This window comes from Lissotriton vulgaris, chromosome 9 (genome assembly GCF_964263255.1).
Source record: "Lissotriton vulgaris chromosome 9, aLisVul1.2, whole genome shotgun sequence".
NCBI lineage: Eukaryota > Metazoa > Chordata > Amphibia > Caudata > Salamandridae > Lissotriton > Lissotriton vulgaris.
The window spans coordinates 128,085,201-128,108,533 of record NC_141697.1 but is presented as its reverse complement, the minus strand read 5'-3'; the positions used below and the strand labels follow the sequence as shown (position 1 = coordinate 128,108,533).

General features: G+C 49.6%; 1 protein-coding gene across 11 annotated transcripts in view; it reads left to right on the top strand.

Moving 5' to 3' along the window:
- Nucleotides 1–23,333, top strand: part of SMOC1 (SPARC related modular calcium binding 1) — a 798,909-nt gene that overhangs the window by 759,583 nt on the left and 15,993 nt on the right. For 4 of the 11 annotated variants that reach the window (XM_086937171.1, XM_086937168.1, XM_086937170.1 and 1 more), the window contains one exon: nucleotides 13,113–13,290. The exons of the other annotated variants lie outside the window; for them this stretch is intronic. In XM_086937171.1, the coding sequence (XP_086793297.1) occupies nucleotides 13,113–13,252 (140 nt within the window). In that variant the 3' untranslated portion in view covers nucleotides 13,253–13,290. The remainder of the gene's footprint in view (nucleotides 1–13,112; nucleotides 13,291–23,333) is intronic. 11 annotated transcript variants of the gene reach the window in all.

The following is a 23,333-nucleotide window of genomic DNA, read 5'->3' as shown; positions in this document are numbered from 1 at the left end:
CAATGCTCTTACAGTATTATTTTATTCTACTATTTATACTGTATGCATTATATTTTACAACCAGTGTTACGATTGTAGCAGCTCATTTCTTGTGATTGAGAAAAAAGACTGATCTATTTCTCTGCACCTCTGGTTAAACTAAGCATGCACGACTGAGTGAAATATCTATCTATTGTTTCCACGACTTTGAAGATACGTTTTATCTTGGGGAAACAAAGTTGTCATGTTTTTGCGGTTGTCAGAGACTAATCCCTTCTTGTGAATTCGAGAAAGTTTCTAGTGACCTCTGAGCTAGCTGGCACACACAATTAAGTCTAGTGTATTCGATAGAGACCTAGTCGACCTCAGTCCTACGTCTAATATATAGGATATACTATTCCAATGCGCAGAGCCTATTGGGAATATAGGAACTATACTACAGTCTCTTTAGGAGACTGTGAGATGGTCTCAGAAGCTCAGCTGCCCGGGAGCACTAAGAAATATGGGGGGGTGGGGGGGGGGGGGGGGGAGGGGGGTCTCTGGTACTCTTCAGGTAGCTGTGAGGCCTGCCATGCCTGTTGACTGTTTGTTGGGAAACGATTTCGAGAGCTCCCCTTGGGAAAAGGTGGAGATAACAACTCACTGAAAGATGGTTGAACTGCCTGACTGGGCGTGCGTGACCACCCGGTCAATGTCAGCCAGTAGGGGTTCTCAAGAGGACCTGGAGCCTGAGAGGGAGGCCCAGGAGCCTGCCTTAGTGAGAAGTGGCGGGGCGCGGGAAACCGGCCCCAGAAGTTCCCACAGCCCAGGACGAGGTAGGCCCTGAGGGGGATGCCCTAGAGCCTACTGGAGAGCAAGTAGCTAAACTGCGGGACCTGCCTGAGCTGACCCATTGGCAGCAAGGAGGCCCCTCTAGGGAAGAATTCTGCAAGGAAGAGGAAGATTGCCCTTCTCTTGACGGCTTGCGGCAACACGCTGCAAGCCAGGCAGCAGGTGATCAGTCAGTATAACATTGGATTTACTGGGAGAATGGTCACCTCTATAGTGAGCCGAAGGTTGCTGAACCTGGGTCAGCTCGTGTGCTGGTGGTACCCCAGAAGTTCAGAGCCTTCCTACTGGGGCTGGCTCATGATGTGCCGTTAGCAGGACATTTGGGTCAGAACAAGACCTTTGAGAGGCTTGTTACCCACTTCCATTGGCCCCAAATGCGCAAGAGTTGAGACACTCATTGCAGAACTTCTGAGACTTGCCAGGCAAGTGGAAAGAGTGGGAGGAAGCACAAGGCTCCTCTCCAGCCATTCCCTGTGGTCAGTACCCCCTTTGAGCGGGTGGGGATTGACATTGTGGGGCCATTAGACCCCAAGACAGCCATGGACAACAGATTCATCCTGGTCTTGGTGGACCATGCCACCCGGAAGCCATACCTTTGAGGACAGTGACAGCCCCCGTGGTGGGACGAGCACTGATGGGAATTTTCTCCCGAGTGGGATTCCCTCGCGAGGTAGTGTCTGACCGGGGAAGCAACTTAATTTCCAAGTATATGAAGTCCCTGTGGCAGTAGTGCGGTGTAACTTACATGTTCACCACTCCTTACCACCCCCAAGGAAACGGGTTGGTTGAAAGGTTCAACCGGACCCTAAAGGGCATGATAATTGGTCTTGAGGAACCCATGAGGCGTAAGTGGGACGTCCTCTTACCATGCCTACTCTTTGCATACCAGGAGGTGCCACAGAAATCTCTATGGTTCAGTCCCTTTGAGCTTCTCTATGGACACCCGGTCAGAGGACCTCTGAGTCTGGTCAAAGAAGGCCGGGAGCAATCTCCCAGGAAACCTCCCTTGGATGTATATAGCTACATGCTGGCCTTCAGGAACCAAACTAGGCGTTTCAGGCAACTCGCTGAGGCGAATCTGGAAGCCAGCCAGGAGGAGTTCCTACATGTGCCAACTAGAGACCCCCAAATCTAACACCAACCAAGACCGGGGCCCCAATCTTAACCCAAGTAAATGCAGAGGCGAGGAAATAAAAGGTTGTGCATAGGTTTGATGGGTATTTCAAATGTGGTAACTGTAAAGCATGCTCCATGACAAGAGAAACCAAAAGCTTTACACATAATAACTATACACATACACAGTTAAAGACCACACCAACTGTAATAGTATGGGTCTGGAATATGCCACAAAATGCCTGTGTGATTTCATGTATATTGGACAATCTACCCAAAAGGTAAAAACACTTATATCACAACACTGTAGTAGAATTAGATGCAAAGTCCAGGGGGTACCCCTTGTGGAACACTTCGCCGTCTTTGAACATCAGGGCAAAAGTTGGAAGTGGTGGGTCGTAGAGAAGGTCAGTATGAACCCCAAGGGTTGGAGTTCTGCTAATATTCTTAACCTTAGAGAATGTATACATATTTTTGATACTATGGCATAGGGATTAAATGAATATGAAGAAATCGCATGACAGGTCGAAACACTCAGCAATGGCTGACAGTTTTACATTCTTCAATATGACTCTGCTTGTGCGTCTGAACTCTAACTGTTGTTTTACGCAAGAAGATATTCATACATGTAATGACCTGATCTGTAATAAATGCTCATAACATAATTATTTTTTTAATATGTATATAGATATATATGTTAGCTAATAACATGTATCACACACCTTATGTTGTCTACAAGTAATATGTCGACAGCATGTTATTGTAAATATTTTATTTTTTGTCTTTATTGTATTGTGTTTTGTTTTGTGGCTGGTATTTTTAACACATCCGTCTGGTTTTGTAACATGCAGTATCTATGTCCATAAGTTCACTTGTGACAATCAGTGCCACATCGTACACTATGTTGACTTTTTGTAAAATAGATTTTACTAAAACATGCTGGGCATGGCAAAACTCCAAGGAGTCTGTTTTCCGTAGTGGTTTACTATCTCAATTCCAAGGCACTACCTTCTGTGATTTGAGCAAGTATACTTGACGTCCATGATGTGACTAGGCTACCACACGTCGGTTTCTTTCCAAGTGCACGCGATGCGTGGATGCTGAGGTTTATATCTTCTGGCATCCCCGTGCACTCGTCAGTCTCAGAGAGATGCTGTCCTGAGAAGCTCTTCTGTGACTGATGCACAGTCAACTAGTACGTTCTATCTCTTTTCTTCAGCACAAGCAAAGAGTGAATGTGTGTTCTTCCCTAGCAGGGAGGGATGCTGTGTTGGATACAGTAAGATACATTTTTTTCTGTATTCTGTTTTTTTTTAAAGAGATTCTCAGAGATTAATTTGTCTGGCTCCCGTGGGTATTATACACACAAACCCTTATGTTAATATATAATGTATGCTGATCTTCACATTGTAACGAGCAATTAAGTGACCCAAATTACTCTGCACCTCTGCGGTGATAAGTTTACTTTGTACTCACCTTTTGATTAGTTTGCTGCATTTAATGCATATAACTAGTAAATGAACTACCTACAGATCTCTCTTGCTGTATATTTATGTTGCAGATGACCCATTATTGTGAGCCGTGGTTTGACCTGGTCTTCCATTGTGGGTGCTACTTATGGTCAGTAGACCAAATAATTTTTCTGTTTTTTATAAAAGCCTGTACCCCAGGGAAGAGTACCTCTAGTTGAATATTTCACTTTATTTAGGTTGCGATATATATATATATATATATATATCTCCCATTGTCCTGAGGAAGACCCGCATGCGGAGGTCTGAATTTATCCTCTACGCCTAAGCTGGGTCGAAACGTTGACACCACTTGTTCTATGACCTGGATTATGTTGTATTAGAACCCCTTTGTTTGTTTTAGATGGGTCATTTCGAGTAGACTAGCAGCATCTCTCGAAGTGGAAGAATAAGGGAAAGCTGTTGGGAAGACAGGCCCATGCACACTGGTTTATTGTTCTTAATATTACTCTAGCCAGTGTCCATTAAGTAAAATGATGAAATTATTGTCTCCTTCTTTTCTCTGAAATTCTATTTCTCTTATTCACCTTGCACACAAGCACTTTTTCTTTGCATACCCTTTTTAGAGCAACTGTTGATTAATATATATAATTGGCATTGATATGCATTGCCTATTTGCTATTTCTCAAAATAAGTGAATATAAAGGAGATTTTCCTCTAAAACTAAGTATGTGTCTTTCACTCTGGTGTGTAGATAAGAATATTTCTCGCTCTTGTATAACAATTATTTTGTTTAAGCCACTCGGGGACTGCCCCATAATATTTGGGGGTCACAGCATTCTTGGTCCATCCAGGAAGGACCGTCAGGACCATCTTGTGTATTTATTGGGTTTGATGGGTGGCAGAGAATAAGGTGTAATCCCTGGTAGTAGGGTTGCAAGTGCACCACAAATCAGCGAGATATGCCTCCTGGAGCCAATTCAGAACCTCAGGAGTAAAGGCACCTGTCTGTCCCGTTCATTGTGCCGAGTGGTCAGCAAGGGTGTCTAGGACTAAATTGTAGTCTCCACCTGTCAGTACGTACATATCTGGAGTGTTCAGTATCTGCCCCAAATCACTGAGATTTTAATGTGTCTGATCTGTTTGTAATTTGCTTTTACCATGTGTTTTAATGTTTTTTTTGACTGAATAAAGATTGTGAGAGTGCATGGGTGTGAACGTGAGAGTAGTGAATGGGTTTCTGTGTGCATACGTGAGTGCATGGGTGTATGTATATGCGTGCCCCCCCCAGGCAAAATTACCATCCGCCACTGCGTTTGAACATTTGTTGCAGCGGCCACTGCATTTGAACATTTGTTCATGAAGCAGATATGCGCTGGCTGATCTTCGGTTTCTATTTGGAGTGAAATGGTAAGCCAGTTTATTCAAGAAGCCTAGGGTTTTGTTCCAGAAGGCTTTGTGGATAGTGAATATAGTTTTGAATTCCATCCTCGATTTTCCTGGGAGCCAGAAAATGCTTTCAGAACAGGTTTCATTTCTTATTTATATGGCATAAATTAGGTGCTTGATTTGTAGCCTTTGCGGTCTATCTTTGAGTATTTTTGGATAGGTCTGCACAGACTAAGTTATAGTGGTCCACTTGTCCCATCACTGAAGCACAACTCAGCTTGACTCAATTAGTGTTTTTGGATGAGAAGGAGGATGCTTTTCATGCTTAAAGATAATTGTTGATTGACATCCTTGACAACAGTGCTGAAATAGTGATCTACAATTACATACCTTGAAAATATATTCAAGGTACCTAATGTGTAGTTAACAATGGAAAGTAAATACTGAGGCTCACATTCTGAAAGCTTTAGAGATGGGTTAGCATTACTTTTTCAACGTTAACCCAACACTAAACCCATTTTGGGATTCACAAACCAACACACATAAATATGTGCGTTGGTTTGTACAGAAAAGCAACGCAAAGCAGCACAAAATGCTGCTTTGCATTGCTTTGTGTTAAGAGGGTTTTACATGAATGGTACACGGGCGTTCCCATGCAACCACCCATGATTTTTGACGCAATACCCAATTCACTAACATTAGTGGAAAGAGTTTAGCAGCAAAATGTAATGCTCCTGAAAAGCAGGCGTTAAACTGAGAAATGTTTACATTTCTCAGTGCCATTCCGACTTTGCATGCGTGCTGCACATTGCAGCGCACACACAAAGTAGGAAATGCTTTTGCACATGTCTAGGCATAGTATTTTGTACAGGAATGGGTATCCTTCGTCTGACTTGTAAGTATACCAAGGCTAAGAGGGGTGCAGTCCATCTGGCCTTCATGGACCTCAGCTCAGTCTTTAACCCCTTCGCTGCGGCGGCTATTCCGCCGCAGCGCTAAAGGGGCGGGGCGGCCGCGCGGCCGCCGCATGCTGGTGACAGAACCGCTCCGTCACCAGCTACAGTTGAGCTGTGCTGGTGACGGAGCGGTTCCGTCATGACCCGCCCCGCTCTTTAGAACGCCCGCGCAGGCGCGAAATCAGCGCCGCGCAGGCGCGGCGGCCGGGCCATGACGGAACCGCTCCGTCATCAGCACAGCTCAACTGTAGCTGATGACGGAGCGGTTCCGTCATCAGCATGGAAGGGGTTAATAGAGTTAAACACGCCAATCTGTGGTCCATGATGGCTCGGATGGACATAGAGCCCGCCCTAGTAAATTGTTAGCATGATTTGCACAGGGACCTAATTGGCTTCTATCAGACATTGCCCCAATGGCGAATACACACTTCAAACTAAAGCCAGGGTTGCATGCTTGCGCCAATTTGTATTTATTTTTTATATTAATCAATTAGAATCAGTTCTCAAAGCACTCAGGAGTGAATACTTTCAACATGCTCATTATCACCTTATATTGGGTACTTCATTAGCACCTTTAATTACATTGCTTATTATCACCTTTAATTGCTGTTCTTGGTGTTCCTTCGGAGTGTAGATGGCCGCTAGGGTAAAAGTGTGAGTGTGCAGTGTGAGTCATAAGGAAAGGAGCCCCCCTGTCTGCTCTGCCTGTGTTAGGAGTACGTGACCGTAAAAGGAGAATCGCTACCCCTGCCTGAGAAGTACTGGCAATCAAGCCAGCGAAGTTTTAGCCACTTCCAATCAAATTTAAGCAGATGTATTTCTTGCACCTGGCAGACATTGCACTGGGAATCTCGAAGCATGGATAGGAGTGCGAGTCATTTGCCAGGGCATTGAGGCACCGCAAGTTTAGATTCAGTATTTTAATCATGGTGTTAAGGTGTGGGTGTGTGCCTAGTGAAGGGGCTGAGAGGGATGTATGTGCATGGCCCTTGTCCAGTTTTGCATCTGTCCACCTCTATAGGTGCGTGACAGCGTAATAACTGGTCATTGAGGCACGCAGTGAGGCAGGGGTGGAGGCCCTGTTTTCCCGATGATCATTCAAAACAGAAGCGGTAGGCAGATGCGCATGTCAGGACGCTGTATATCTGTTCAGGTCTAGAAGAGGGTATCGGGGGACCCGCTGTGCCTATGGTTTGAGGCTGGTGGGGTGGGTTCGCCCGAGTGAGCGCTGATTAAGGACAGGTAATGAAGTGGCCAATTCCGTCCTCGGAACATCGTTGGACACATTGGAAAGCCTATCTAGATTGAAATATTTTCAGATAATTTCATAGACATCTTACGTACAAGTTATGACTGAGCCATCAGGTGCTGACAGCTTGAGACAGAATTTAGACTCCCAATTAGCTCAATGGAGTAAGTGAATAGAAATAGCTTTCTAGGCGAGTCAACGGAGGAAAGGAGTAGTCCTGTGGAGCAAGTGTGGATCTGTTGCATTACAACACTGGATATTAAACTGAAAGTACAATAATAAGAAAGTACTCCCTCTTAAGATTCTGTGGTTTTACCTATTAAGAAATGTGTGCCCTTTTTTTTAGTGCTCAGCGAGTACTAACAGATTAATAAAATTTTAAGTACCACTCACATTTCCCACTGTCATTATTTATTAAACAAAAACAAAAAGCCAGCTGTCAGAAACTTTCTGTACATGCACCAGGAAAGAAGATGGATGCTGTCAAACCAGTGCGGATGATCACTTGATCGTAGAAAAGTGCTTCCAACTCTAAATAAATTTGAACTTTGTCACTATGGCCCGGAGCCTTCAGGCGCCTGGTAGCACATGCCTACCTCAAAAAATATCTGTGGCAGTCTCTGAGAAAGAATTGTTACTGCTCATCAGTCTGTGACAAAATATGAAATCCATCATTTCACAGTGAAAAAGATCATTTATAAATGGAGAAAATTCAATACAGTTGCCAGTCTCCCCAGCTAGGAATTTCTCAGCAAATTCACCCCAACATCAGACTGTATAATGCACGAGATTGAAAAGAACCTCAAAGCTACCAGTGTCTGTAGTCCTCTTAACGTGGCAAACACTAGAGTTCATGATTCTAAAACGAATAAAAGACTGAACAAGTACGGCATTTGTGGAGGGTAGTCAGGAGAAAACACATTCTGAACAAAAAAGAACATTGCTGATCAGCTTAGGTTTAGAAAACCACTCCTGAGGACTGATGTACCAAAGTGGAGTCAATTGCAGTAATGCACAACAACATGTTTGGTGATAAGTAATTTGCAGCCACAGAACCTAGACTCCACACAATGATTAAGTTATCCTTCAATTCCTTTCTCTATCAGTGCATTCTAGAAGTAAATGTGAGACCATCTGTCCCACAACAAAAGCTTCCCTGAAGGTGGATCAAACAACAGAAAAATGATCCAAAACACTCCTGTAAATTTGCAACTGAATAGGTTAAAAACAAAATGAATAAGGATAATGGACCGGCCAAGTCAAATCTTCAATTCTCAGCCTCACTGAGATGCTTAGGCAGGACTCAAAGAGTACTGTACATAAATTAATGCCTTCAATCATCACTGAGCTGAAGCAGGTTTGTAAGCATGAGTGGGCCAGAATTCCTCCACAATAATGACAGACTGTCAACTCTTGCAGGAAATATTTACTCTATGTATTTTTTGCTAAAGTGGGTTACAGTTGCTACTGAATCACAGGGTGCACTTTTTCACAGAGGTCTAATTAATGTCAGCTGATATTTTTGTTATATAATGAACAGGTAACTTTCCCTTGCAACGCCATTTCTGGTAGAGACTAACAGTAGATTCCTCACCTTGTGAATCAACCCAGGTGCTAGAATGCATCCGGAAACTTTAAAGCAATTCCTTTGCATGCCAACAGTTGGTGTTGCGTGGCTCCCCGCTGAATCAGTCCACTACATATATGACGTGGGGCTTATATATGTATATATATATATATATATATATATATATATATATATATTCAAACTCCTCGCGCTGCCAGTTTCTTTCTGCTCTCCGTCCATGCCATTGGAAGCGTAGCCACTTAAATCAGATGGTGCATTGTGCAGATGTTTTAGATTGGTATCCTATTAATGGAATGTATTATTCCATTCCTCAAAACGGGGAGGAGGAAGGGCGGTGAGGAATCTGCAGTTAGAGTCTCTACCACAAAAGGTTTTGTTACAAAAAGTAACTTGATCTCTGATAAGGGACTTCTAACTGAAGAGTCCTCCCCTTTGTGAGAAGATATCAGAGCAGTACACCTACCCTGGAGGTGCGTTTGTGGAATGGCTAAGACTAGGAATTCCTGCAGGGCAGATTGAGCAAAGTGCAAACCGCCATACCTGCTGTCCAGGCTTGGTAAACAAATGCCAATGACTGGCACACCACATGCGCACAAGCCTTCTGTGTTCGGTTATTTGGCAAGCCTGTAGCTGATCTTAATTCATTACACAGGCAATCAGTAGATGGTTCTAGTTTGCACCACTATGTCTTTCGTAGCCCCTGAGAAACCAAAGAAAAGTAGGTGATCCAGTCGATAATCTCTTGTCCGATCACAAAGAAGTGGAAAGCCCTTTTTGGGTCCAGGGGATTAAGCCATTGTTCCTCCTTGAAGGGATAAGTTGGTGTGTAGAAGGCAGGAGATGGATTGCCTTATGTGTAAGGGCAGAACAACCTCAGACAGAAATGCTGCTTGCGTCCGGAGGTCCAGTTTGTCTGGGAAGAATGATGTATGTTGTGGTACCACAGACAATTCCTGGAGTTGCTCACTTGCCTGGCTGATGTTGTAGCGATGGGGAAAGCCATCTTGATGGTAGGAAGGCAGAGGACACTACTCATGGGTTCCTAGGGACTGTACATCAGGTAGAGGACCAAATTAAGGTCCCACTGTGGCATCACAAATGGAGTTGGAAGAAATGAATAAACAAGCCTTTACAAAAAATGCACAACAGGTGACTTGAAGAGGGAAGCCTTGTGAGGCCAACGTAAGAAAGTTGAAAAGGGTCGAGAGATAACTTAACTGTGGCCACATCACAGAAGGCCATTCTGGGCTACTGACAAATAAAATAGGAACACATTAAACAACTATGCATTCAAGGATTGAAAGTTTTGACAAGAACAGATTTGTCTAATGGATGGCAGACAGTTAGGATGACACTAATCACTTGAGGGGAAAGATTGAAAGGCATTAACTGTTCCGCTCAATTTCCACGCATGGAGGTGTAGTTTGTACAGGTTCGGGTGCAATACTCAGCCTTGCTGCTGCGATAGGAGGTCCTCATGAAGGGGCAGCCAGATCTCAGGACGTGCTCATGGTCCAAAGTTCCAGGTACCACTTTTCTCGTCCAGTTTGGCACCACCAGGATGACTTGAGTCAGGTCACTTGATCTCCTCAAGTACCCGGGCAGGACAGATAGGGCCAGAAAGGTGTATATGAACACAAACCCCAGTGCTGGCAGAAAACATCTGAGGGAGGACTGCCTTGGGAACTCCACTGCACAAACATTTGGGCACTGTGCTTTCTCTGCAGTGGCGAAGAGATTGAACCAAGGTTCTCTCCCTTGCTGGAAGACGCCCTCTTCCACCTCCAAATGTAACTAGGAGATGCCTGGAGCATTCATCCACTTCGAGAGGTGCATACTTTACTGGCACAGACCCATGACCCCACTCAGTGAGTGTTGTGTGGTCCTTGAGAACGTGCATACATGTAGCTAGTTTGGCCATGCCTTGGTCACAGCTATCCATGGGCATCAGAGGCCTACTGCACACAGTATTCAGCAATGTAGAGTGTGGGTGGGTTACAGGCCGGTAACCCACTCCTGCACACCTTTGGTCATGTGCAGTGAGGTATGCCGCTGGCCCAATTGCGGACGAAAACCCACTACTGAAGATCATTTGCAGTCAAATTGATGTAGTCTGATGGACTGCCTTGGTGCTGAACCGGCAGACTTCAGATCCCATTGCAGAGCATGCATGTGCCATCTGGTGTGGTCCACAAGCAGGATGCTGTAGGTCAATAGGCCCATAAGCCTCAGAACCGCTCTCACTGATAAAGTGTGGGGGGCATGTTCACAAGATAGGACAGAAAGGGTAAGGAGTAGATATACTCTATGATCTGGAGCACCCATTAGACCAACATGATGTTCCGCCAACCAGTGAGATCAAACGTGACCGTAACTCCAAACAGGTGAGTGGGTGCTGCCAAGGACAAATTGAAGCAGAACTAAACTAAACTAAACTTCTTGCAGGCCACCTTCACCCCCCAAAAGTCATCAAACAGCATGCCCATTCGGGAATGCTGGACATCTGTAGAGAAGCCTGTGGAGAGAGTTCAGCCATGACACCGAAACACCATGCTGGTACTAACTGCACTACCCAATTAGTTGTGTTCAAGCCAGAACAGAGTATATTTTTTGCAGCATTTTATCCACAAGTATGAGACATTGTAGGGTATTTCTAACATCCTTGGGGACAAGTCATCTGCCATTCTAACTCACAAGGTGTGAGAATACCTTTCCAGGAGGTACGAGGTGTTAGCTGATTGCAGGGCAAGAATGGCACTGGAAAGAATGCCTTTCATGACATTTTCAATCAATTTGGATTTCCAGTGGAATGGAGTGGTGGGAAAAGAGTTGAGGTTCTGGCTGCTGGATAATGCCTGGACCACCAAGATTACTTGGATGTGATATTGTATTAGGAATTCTGGCCCACAACAGCAGTCCTGTGCTCTCCTGCCACCTGTCTGTTGACCGTTGAGCAATATTCTGGTTTCTCCCGGGTGCCCTCAAGAAATTTTCTATGCCTTGTTGCAAGGAAGCAGTGGTTCATGAGTGGGAGCTGCTGGGCTAAGAAACTCTGTCAACATGCTGGTCTTTACCTCTTGCATTAGTAAGTTAAGCTCAAGATCTTAGGTGGCTCTCTTGATGACTGTTGCAAAGGAGGCGGATACTTCAGTGGCTATAGGTTTAACTTGATGCCAGGGGAAGTACCCAACCCACTGCCATATTGCAGATGCTCGAAAATATTTCCGCATTAATATAAACGCTCTTCACCATTCTGATCATAGAACAGTTGATCTGCATCAGAAAAATTAAAATAACACAGTGGAGATCAAGCTTCCAAATCCGATACTGTCGGATCTGGGTCAGGGGTTGGTTACGTTGGCTTTGATGCTGTAGCCTTTGGAGTCAGTGGCATTGTGCTTGAGGAAGAGTCTGACCTCGGGTGGAAGATGAGTGGCCCGGTCAAGGATGGATCCACCTGAAGGCCTCCAACAGGATGCCACCTTGAATACTAGGCAGCCAAAGGCACTCCAAAGGGATCGAGTTGGGTACCAAAGTTGATTGCTGTGGCCTCCTTCACATGATGCACCTCGTCTGCTGTGGCTGTCTGATAAAAGTGAACTAGATCGGGCAGAAGCACTTGGGCAGTCTGCTCAGCGGAGTCCTAGAGGTACCCGGGGCATTGCACAACTCCAAGTGTTGAGTGGTAGGAATGAAAGAGAACAATGCATTAGTTATTTAATGTTTTTTGTGCTTATTTGACATTCTTTAACTCTTTGCTATCAATGTGTAGTGGTCTCTGGATCGGTTCTGGGAGTAGGAATGTGACCGCCCTTGAACTCGACCGGGTCATGACCGATTTTGGGACTTCTTCTGGAGTTCGGCCATGGCGAGCTTGGCGGAGCAGCCTTGAATGGCCTTACAGTTCAATTCAGCACAACTCAAGCATGACTGTGTCATACCCAGCCCCAAGGCAGTACAGGCAGATTTCCTGTGTGTCTGTCGCTGACATCTTTCTTTGACAATCACAACATGGTTTAAACCCTATAGTTTTGAGACCCATATTGGCATACCCCAAGAACCTTACCAGAAAAAAACATGTTTTCCTGAGGGCCAAGGGTCGGCACCGCTCCGGATCTGTATCGGAAACTACAGAAAGAGAGGAACTGACAGAGCACCAAGGTGACGTTTATACAGAGGTCACAAAATAACATCCAGGACACACCAATCTAACCTGGAGCCACACAAAGCCACCTGTTAACAAGCGAGGGAATTGCTTTAAAACTTCCAGATCCAGTCTGGTACCTGGGGGAAATTCACAAGGTGAGGCATCTGCAGCTAGAGGTCTCTATCTGAAGAAGTTTGCATGCCATTTTTCACATGACAATCAGTTGCTAGGACATGGTTAGGACTAGATGATAGTCTGATTATCTCTTACTAAGCAAATCCATAGAATCTTGAGAGTGCTTTCTTTTTTCACACCAGTGTATCTATGAATATGCTTTCCAATATTGTTTCGCAGGCCACGCTTAGGAAGAATAATTTTTTACGCTCCACAGGCAACATTGGATATCTGAGAAGCTCTCCAAGTTCCAGCAAGGTAGAATGGTTTTCTGTACCAAGCGCGACCTTCCCGGAGCTGATGATGTACACTTGTTTATTTCTTGCTCAGTCCTTTATGGTTTTTGGCAGAAGTTGACTATGTTTATGTGCAGTATTCTTGGTCAAAACATCAAGGTAAGCAAATTCCTGGTGGCCTTTGGCATGTTAGTTGAAGTGACAAATACAATGTCCCTTAATCAAGAGCCTCTAATATTTTATCTTGTCCTGCTGGCAAGGCATGAGATTTGCAGAAACTGCAATTCAATGGATCCTCCTGTTTGCTTGAAGGGTAATAAGTGATGAAATACTTCTATTGATTGGAATAAAAACTGTTGGTTTCTGTAGACAATCTCTTTGGGATTGTCTACCTACCTTAGAACATCAAGCATATAAGGATATCTCAGATGGAGACAAAGGAATCTAAATGAAATAGTCAAGGCACATAACTGATAAAGTAATTTCGTATGCCTCAGGTCTCTCCTAACATCTAGAGTGTGTAGGGTAATCTTAACGGGGATCAATGTTTATGGAAGAAAGTATGCTAGGATATTATTTGATTTACGTAGAAATCCTAAATAATTTTATGTATTAAATATTTTATTGAGCATTGGCAAAAAAATGCACCTCAGTGACATCAGTAGGGGCCGGCACCACTCTAGGGAGGCCAAGGCCAGCGACCCCGCGGATACCCCACATGGGGCTAGCGGGTACGTCATCACATTAACACAGCAAGCCGCCTACAACCCAATGGGCCGGCCGCGTCTTAAGAGGTGCTACAACGGTGCAAGCTGAACAGTGCTAGTGCATTTTAAGAAAACCACGAGAAACAAAGAACTTCAAACAACCCCGCCTCCCACCCCACCCCAGCCCTCCCTTCTCCTTGTCCATGTCCGGAATTCAGCTCTGGGTTGTGAACCACCCTCAACAGTTAGTGGACGCCACGCGCGCGGGGCCTGTGTGCTTACGAGTGTGTGTTTTGGGGTCCGGGAGAGGTGTGTCCGCCAAGCGTAGCAGACGCAGGTAGCGTGGGCAGCTCACCTCCCGAAACTCCCCGGTAAGCAAGGCGAGGAATGGCCGCCAGAGTTCCGCAAAGTCCGCCCCCCTCCCTGATGCTGCCAGCGATAGTTTCTCCATGCCCAGGATCGCCCACAGTCGGTGAAGCCACCCCAGTTGGTGCGGAGCCTGCGTCGCCCTCCAGTGCGCCACGATGTTTTGGACCGCGGCCCCAAGCGCAAGCGCGATCAGGCGCCCGCGCCAGGATTTCAGAGGGTACATGAGTGCGTTTGGGAGGCCTAGTAGAATGTACGCTGGGAAGCGCGGCAGTTGTGTGTCCAGATGTGCATCTATAAGGTCCAGGATAGGATCCCAATAGGGGCGCAGCGCCTTACAGCTCCACAGCAGGTGTTCCAGTGTCCCCAGTTCCCCACATCCCCTCCAGCATCTGTCACTGATTCGGGCATCCCATTGGTGTAGTCTCTCAGGGGTGTGATACCAGTATGTTGCTACCTTAGTCAATGTCTCGGTAAGACCAGTGTGGTGCGCCGAGTGTCTGGCTCTGTGGTATACCCCCTCCCATTCCTTCCTAGTGAGCTGCCTCCCCAGATCCCTCTCCCACCGGACCTGGCCCGCATTGTATGTGTGTGCCTGCGTGAGGAGCAGCTGCTGATAGAGGTCCGATATCAACTTCCTATCCGAGGTGCGTGTCAGTAGCCATCGTTCGTAAGGCGTGAGGTGTCGTTGGGCTCCGGGCTGGATCGAGGGGTGGAGCACCCAGTGGCGCACCTGAAGGTATTGCAAGCGTTCCGATTCGGCCACGCCGTAATCCGCCTTGATCTGCTGGAACGGCAGGATGCCCTTGATATCGAACATGTGTCCCGCCGCACGACAGGGTGTCGTCCGCCACGTCGTGAACGTGCCGGTGTCCAAGCCCGGTGTGAAGTCCGGATTCTCGAAGATGGGAGTCATGGGCGAGGGGAAGGTGGTCAGCCCCTTGGCCACGGCCACTCTATCCCACACTCGCAGGGCGGTGCTGGTGATTTCAGAGGCGTACAAGTTAGGGGGACGGTGTCGGCGCGGAAGGAAGGGCACGCCTTGAAGGGTGCGGCCGGCCACAGCCTGGTCCAGGAAGAGCCAGTGCTTACCGGACTCCAGCTGGAACCATTCCACAAAGGTGCGCAGCTGTGCCGCCTGGAAGTACAGGGTAAGGTCGGGCACGCCGACCCCACCATTCGCGGGGGGTAGGGTGGCGAGAGTATGCTTGAACCTGGGTCGCCGGCCGTTCCAGATGAACCGTGACAGTTCCGATTGGGTTTGTTGAAGCCAACCCGCCGGGGGGTTCAGGGGGAGCGTCTGGAACAGGTACAGGATCTGCGGCAGCAGTGTCATTTTGACTGCGGCAATCCTGCCCAACCATGACAGCGTAAGTGGTTTCCAACGCCGTAGCTGCTCCCGGAGCTTGCGGGTGAGGGCCTCGTAATTGGCCCGCGCAGTGCCTCGGACAGTAGGAGCCAGGCGAACGCCCAGGTACGGGACGGTTGCGTCCGACCATTGGATTTGGAATTCCGATTTAATCTCGGCCACCACATCCGGGCTCAGTGAGATGTTCAAGGCCTCAGATTTGGCTTCGTTGATTTTGAAGCCCGAGGCCAAGGCGAAGGTGTGGAGCTCTACAAAGAGAGCACGCAGGGCTCGCATTGGGTCAGTGAGGGACAGTAAGACGTCGTCGGCGTATAGGCTGATCTTATGTGTGTCGGCCCCAAATTTGATGCCCGAGATGAGAGCATGTTGCCGCACCCTCTGGGCCATCGGCTCCATGTACAATGCAAATAGGAGCGGCGACAGCGGGCAGCCTTGGCGCGTGCCTCTGCCAATGTCGAACCTCGGGGAGGTATGCCCGTTCACTCTCACCGCGGCGTTGGGCCGGCGGTAGCAGTTGAAGATGCGGTGGCGGAGTTTCTCTCCAAAGCCGAAGTGACGGAGGGCCTGGTCAAGGTATGGCCAGTGTACTCTGTCGAAGGCCTTCTCCGCATCGATGGTGAGCAACATGCAACCAGGTTTAGTGCGCGATCCGGCCTCAATGAGGTGCAGCACCCGCTTGGTGTTGTCGCTGGTCTGCCGTTGGGGGATAAAACCCGCTTGGTCGGGGTCTATCAGCTGTTGCATATATGGGGCGATGCGGCTCGCTAGTATGCCAGTGTAGAGCTTCAGGTCTACGTTCAATAGCGATATGGGTCTGTAGGAGCCGCAAAATGCCGGATCACGACCCGGTTTGGGAATGACTGAGATAGACGCCTCCAGCAGGTCCGGATGTATGGCGCCGGGTGTGTCAAATGTGTTAAACAGGTCGCGCAAGAGGGGGGCAAGCTGCTGGCAGAAGGTCTTGTAAAATGCCGCAGTATAGCCGTCGGGTCCCGGGGATTTCCCGACCTTGAGGCGGGCAATGGCCGAGATGACTTCTTCCAGGCCAATGGGCCGCTCCAGAAAGTCCGCTTGAGCCTGGGTAAGGGTGGGAAGCTCCGCACCCCGCAGATAGGCAGGGCCGGCGTCAGGGTCTAGGTGATCCGCGTCGTAGAGTGCTGCATAGTAATTGCCGAATGCCGTCGCAATCGCCGCGTTCTCTGTGACCAAGTCGCCATTGGGCAACTGGAGAGAGCGCACTTGTTGCCTCTGGGTTTGCGCCCGAAGCCTGCTCGCCAGCAGTCTCCCGCAGCGGTCGCCGCCGGTATAGTAGACGTGCTTGAGGCGCATAGCGGCGTATTCCGCTACGTCTTGGTCCAAGGCCGCTAGCATTTTCCGCTCGGCGCACAGTTGACGCCATGCTCTGGCTGCCCCCGTGCGTTGGTGCATCTGTTCCAATTCCGCCACGCGTTGGGAGAGTTCGGCACGTTTCAGCTCCCTCTCCTTGTTGTTGGCCGTGGCGATGGAAATGATTTCCCCGCGCAGGACCGCTTTGAGGGCTGCCCACTGGGTAGCTTTGGTGGTGTCATCGTTGGCGTTGTGCTCCAGGAAACGGTTAATCGCTGTCGTGAGTCGGGCCCGGGTGTCAGGCAGCTGCAAGAGACCGTCCCGCAGCCTCCAGTGCCGCTGTGGAGCCGGCATGGCTCCCACCCGAACCGTCGCCACCACCGGGGAGTGATCCGAGAGCGCGGCTGGCAGTATCTCCACGCTCTCCACCTGTAACGCCAACTGCGAGGAGCCCAGAAAATAGTCTAGCCTCGCATACGTCTTATGCGCAGCCGAGTAATACGTGTAGGCAGTAGTCTGGGGGTGCATGTGCCTCCAAAGGTCGATGAGGCCCAGGTCTGTCAGGTGTGTGTGACCCGCCGCCGTGAGCGCCCCTACTTGACCGGATCTCTGACCTGAGTGATCCGCTGTGTTATGAAAGGCTATGTTGAGGTCCCCCCCCAGCAACAAGTGAGTGTGTGTGGTGGCCGTAACGGTCTCTAGAGCCGAATGCAGGAACTTTTCCTGACCCTCGTTTGGGCCATAAACAGAGCCCACAAGCAAGGTGTGGCCCGCGATTTGGAAGCTATAGAGTAGGAGCCGCCCTCTAACTTCGGCCTCTTTCTGGAGGACTTTCCCCTCAAAGGACTTAGCCACTAGGATCGCCACCCCTGCGGACTTCTTCGGGGAAGAGGAAAAGAACTGCCACGGAAACGCGCGGGATTTGAGTCTATGCTGGTCGCTGCGCACAAGGTGTGTTTCCTGGAGAAGGCAGATATCCGCCTTGGAGCGCTCGAGATAAGATAGTATCGCCCTGCGCTTGTTCGGACTGTTGAGACCCCGCACATTAAGCGTAAGCACTATGAGGTGTCGTGTCATATCTGGGATCGTACGGGTAATGCCAAGCCCGCCCGGCGGCAGTGACTGTGGGCCCGCGGGTCGCGGGGAACACCGCGCTGGGGGCCGCGTCGGGGCACCTCTCGGCTACTGAACCCCCTGGACAAGGAGAACCCCCCCGCCCCTCCCCCCTCTCTCCCCAAAACTCCCCCCCAACCCCAACTGGTGCAACTCCCCCCTCCCCACAAACATCTTGGACGCAGTGTCCGAACCTTGAGAAGGGTGCAAGCATCGATGCCATTCCATATCCCCCATCCCCCCCCCCCTCCGCCCATGTCAACTCAACCATAAAGAAGTCTGAACCATCATAGTCCCAGATCCAGGTGGATGTCCGCTGGACCTGTGGTAAGGAAATCACTTGGAGTGTAGGCGATGGCAACGGTGACGGCGGACAGTGCATGCCACCGTCCGGGTCGGCCATCAAAGGGCCGGCGAAGAAAGAACGCGGGCTAGCGAGGCTTCACCCCCGCCGCCGGCGCGGGCCGTCTCGGCCGAGCCGCAACCTCCCAGGTTCATGGGTCCCTGGCCCGGGTCAGTCGTTTTCTTGATTCACCAGGCTTTGAGCGACGGTCTCCACTGCTGCTCGTTGGCCGTCTGCGATCTCTTTAGTGGCGGGACGCCGCGGCCTATGGCGCCTCCGCTGCTGCCGCCATCCTCCTGGTGCCTCTTCTCTGGGGTTGCCCCCGGCTACCGGATTCTCCGCCTCGGTCGGCTCCTCAATGTTCAGGAGGTTGCACGCCTCCTTGAGGGAGCGGACCTGGTGCAGATTATTGCCCATCCTGAAAACGAGCCGAAAGGGGTGTCCCCAGCTGTAGGAGATGTGGCGTTTCCGCAGTTCTGCTGTGACGGGTCGGAAGATGCGCCTCTTCTCTAGGGTCAGCGCCACGAGGTCTTGATAAAGAGCAGGGGAGTGCGCACCATAGGTCACCGGCGCCATCTGGCGCGCCTTGTTGAGGATCTCCTCTTTGGTCCGATAGTCCTGCACGCACACAAGGATGTCGGCCGGGTGGGCCGTAGCCGCTCTAGGGGGGCCTGTCCTATGCACTCTGTCCAGGCCTAAGGGAGAGTCTGTCGGCCGGCCTAGGATATGGTTGAACAGGCCCTGAGTGAAGCGAAAGAGATCTTCCGTGTCCGGGGAGTGCTTCACCCCCCTGATCCTGATGTTATGCCGCCTGGAGCGGTTCTCCAAATCCTCGGCGTGCGTCTGGAGGTCCACTTGCTGGTCGTGTATGCGCGCTAGTTCCTGCCGCAGCGCTTCAATTTCCAGATCCCTTGCGTCGCTCTTCGTCTCTAGGTCCGCCACCCTCTCGCCAATGGCGTCGGTGTCCCGGCGCACCTCCCTTATCTCGTCCTGGAGCTCTTTCTTCAGCTCCTGAATATCGTCGCGCAGCCCCCTGAAGAGCGATTCCAGAAAGGAGCGCGTGACTGGGTCCTCCGGGTTCGTCTGTCCCTGGGCTGGCGAGGCCTGGCTCTTCTTCTCGGAGCCTGCGCGCTGGCTGGTAGTTGCGACATCCGTCTTTTTCCCCACTGCGCCAGGGGTGAAGAGCTCGGCAATGGAGCGGTCCTTCCTTGTCCTAGCGTTGGACATGGCTCCCACGGTGTCCCTTGCCCAGCAGCACTCCGCTACTGGCACTGCTTGCTCGGGCCGAAGATGCTGCTGCGTCCCCCGGCGTCCGGCACGCGGGCAGCGGAGAGGTGGCGCTCCCCGATCGATGGCTGTGCGTCCAGCTGGGCGTCAGCGTCGCGGTGTGGCCCTCGCAGGGGGGGCCCAAGTATGAGGGATCCGCCAGGGGCCTACTACGCAGGCAGGGGCTACGCCGAAGAACGGGACCCCCCACTCGCCGTGATGTCCAGGAGCGTCCTCTGGCCAGTGTCCGGGTAGGGGCTAGGTTCGCCGCCCAGGTCTACTGCGTGGTTGGGAGGGTAGCGCCGGGCTATTCGTCAGGCTCCTGAGGCAGGCAGGCGCTGAGTGCCGCCGGAAGGCTCCCCTCTCAGTTCGTCTCCTCGATGCAGCCCCCGTGTGGTGCCCGGGCAGGTGCGAATGCTGGTGTGCCGGGCCGCAGCGCGAGAGGGTGGGCTGGGAGGCGCCCGGTCCCTAGTGCCTCTCACGGTGTCGGGGGCCGCAGGGCTCAGGCCAGGACCACGTCGCCCTCCACCGCGGCCCCAGCGTCAGGTCGCCCAAAATGGCGGTTGTGCGAGGGAGGGGGGGGCCTGGTGTCACTGTCTCACCCCCCTCTGCGCCTCCACACCGCTGTGCTGTGCTGCTGGTCCCAGGGGCTATGCAGCGGGGCCCAGGGGCCGGGTTGCGGGTCTCAGGGGCTTGCGTGGGTCCCCCCGGCCGCCGTCCACCGCCGCCCCTGTGCCTGGTCGCCCAGAAATGGCGGGTTGCCGTTAGGAGCGGCGCCACTCGCGCCGATGTCGCCTCGGTCAGGCGCGCCGGGCCACAGGTGTCGAGCGAGGGGGGGGCGGTATCACTGTCTCACCCCCCCCTTACCTCCTCTCCGCCGAGCTGCTCCACGGGCTTCAGGGGCTGCGCCGCGGGCCTCAGGGGCTCACGCGGGTCCGTCGGCGGGAGCCAGCGGCAGTCAGACAATGCACGCGCCGATCTCCCACGGAGGCGGCAGGTCCGCAGAAGCCTCCACGCGGGATCGTGGGAGGCCTCGCACGTCCCCGTGCGGGCCGGGTCCGCCGCCTCCGCTGGTCCCCGCTGCAGGCGATCCTCGGCGGCACTGTGGCTCCGCCCCCCTCGGCCTCGCTCTCCGATGTGCTCCGGACTCTCGGGGCGCGCCAGGCCCCAACCGCCGCTGCCTCCGCGGCCGAACGCCGCAAGGGTCAGGCCGCCTTCGATCGCAGAACCGGGCCTGGAGGTCGTCGCTGGCGAGGTGCTGTTGCCAGGGGCCCCCTGGGGTCACTTTCGGCCGGATAAAGGCTATAAAAGTGCTATGTTCAGCGGCCGGCGGCGGGAGCTCAGAGAGGCACGTCCGCTCACACCGCCATCTTGGCCACGCCCCTAAATAATTTTAGATAGAAAAGACAGATGTGTTCTCATCACGGGCTTCGATTTTAGCAACTCTCTACAGATTTTATGAGAATACAGGGCCTGTAAATTAATAACCTAATAGGCCTGAGTGACTGCCACCAAAAGTGCTGCTTCTCAAGACACGTTTTGTAAAGAGGCCTTGTCGACAGATTCAAAGGGTGGACATGAAAGATCTGAAATGACTGTTCTCAACTCGTAAGCAGACTGAGTCTTGATTGTACAAACTATCATTTTAGTCTCTTCCAAAAAAAAATATTTAACCACAGGGAGTCAAAGGTTTCCAAAAGACTCTTAGAGCACATCGAAATGGCTGCTACATGTACTTTAATTGAGGAGTATTGCAACCCTTATTTAGCCAGAAAGAGCAGGTAAGGAAGGACAGGGTTTTTGGCACTGCGTTGTGTCACAATTCTTTTGTATGCATCATACCATTTTTTTTTATCGTCTTGAAGGTGTAAAATGTACAGTAGAAAGGTCTCTTGCACAATATCCTGCAGACTTGTGGCAGATTTAAATATCCATATTGAACATATTTGGGGGATAGGAGGCCAAGCTGACTGATTGGTACAGAGTCTGTCTACCTATAAAGTAGGTACAGTCCTCGCATACCTTTCTTTAGAGAGCACTACAAATGTAGAGAACCATTAAGACCGGCATGGTGACTTTAGAGCAATTAAGATCATCCGACTTTAGGGTTCATCTATTTAATAAGAATGCCAGGATCAGTGGAATTGTTTATGGTTAGGCATTTGTAAAGCGCAAGCTTGTCGAAGCATCATGTCATAGTGTTAAAGCAATGCAATTCTACAAAAGCCAGAAGAGAGACTGAGGAGTGACTTCTGGTAAACACCAGAGTGCATGATTACCATGGTTTTAAAAATAATTCTGCTTTTGATAGGTAACCAGTGTGGCAGTTACAATACTGGGGAAATATGAGAGTATTTGAAAAATGTGAACCGAGAGGCAGTTTTTTGTACCAGTTGAGGTTGGTACAGGTGAGTTGTAGGTGACATTAAAAAGCATTACTGTATTGCAATAAATGATTGAAATAAAGGTGTTGATCATGGTCACATGAAGCTGTTTATCGACTAAGTGTAATACAGTCCTTTACATTTTAAGACACCAAAACAAGATTTGGCCACTTTAAACACCTGAAACTTCAATGATTATTGAGACCAATGGGAATACCCAGATTACAAGATTGACATGCCAGTTTTAGTGCCAACAGTAGCAGGTCATATTCGAGAGCTAAAACTGAGAAACAGGGGAAAGGTTAAGAAGACACACCATTATGTGATGGCTAAGCAGTCTCTCATCAATGATTGAACCATGGCAGAGGTCACCAAGGATCTACCGGACTAGACAATAGTTATGTGTCCTATACATACATTTAGAAGGATGCTCCTAAGCAAACTTCTCAAAGTGAGCATTATATGCACACAAGAATTGGTAGGCAACTAAATGGGACCTTGAGGGACACCACCACTAAGGGCCCTAGGTGAGCTAGACACAGGAGAAGGGCTACCATCTATTGAGAAAAGTTCCAGAAATGCTATGTTCGCAAGTCCAGCCATTAGGATGGATTGGTCGATGGTACTGAAGGTGACAAAGATAGAGAAAGTTCCATAACCACTTGACCAACAGAGAATTGTATTCCCTTGTGTTCCTTGTAGTAGAATCTGGATGCACATTTAAGGTATTTGCTGTTTTTTTTACTAGCAAGCAGAACTATTTGCAGGAACCACCAGATGCAGAAGTCACTGTGTGGCACCTTGATGTTAGGTACCATTTATGGATATCTTGAAATGTACTGCAGAGAGCATGAACTTTCACAAAGTTCACTCCTCCTGTAGATTTCTGGATTACAGAAAGCGGTCCTTTCATGCTTTTACTATACTTCCACCCAACTTGTTCAACTAGCACATCAATAAGTGCATACATCCGTGGTGACCACCTTGAACAGATTTGCTTATGTTTTAAGAAAATCAAGTTAAAGGCAGCCCTGCATGAATGAGGTTTTAAGCTTGAAGAAAATCCATTCAAAGATGGCCACTGCTGTTGCACATGCACCCATCAGTGAGGGGGAAACCGGCATTGGCAAAAATAGGAGGCCTTGAAGGCTTTACACAAGCTCTGTTGATAACCAGGTGATGGCAATCTTAGTGGCAAAGTCATATGCATGATTATTGTTTGTCTTTTCTGATTCTTGTACTGAAATTATATCATCCAACATTTGACTATTCGTGGTGTCAAGGTTCCTATGGAAGATTTAATTTTTTACTCTTGACACTGCCTGATG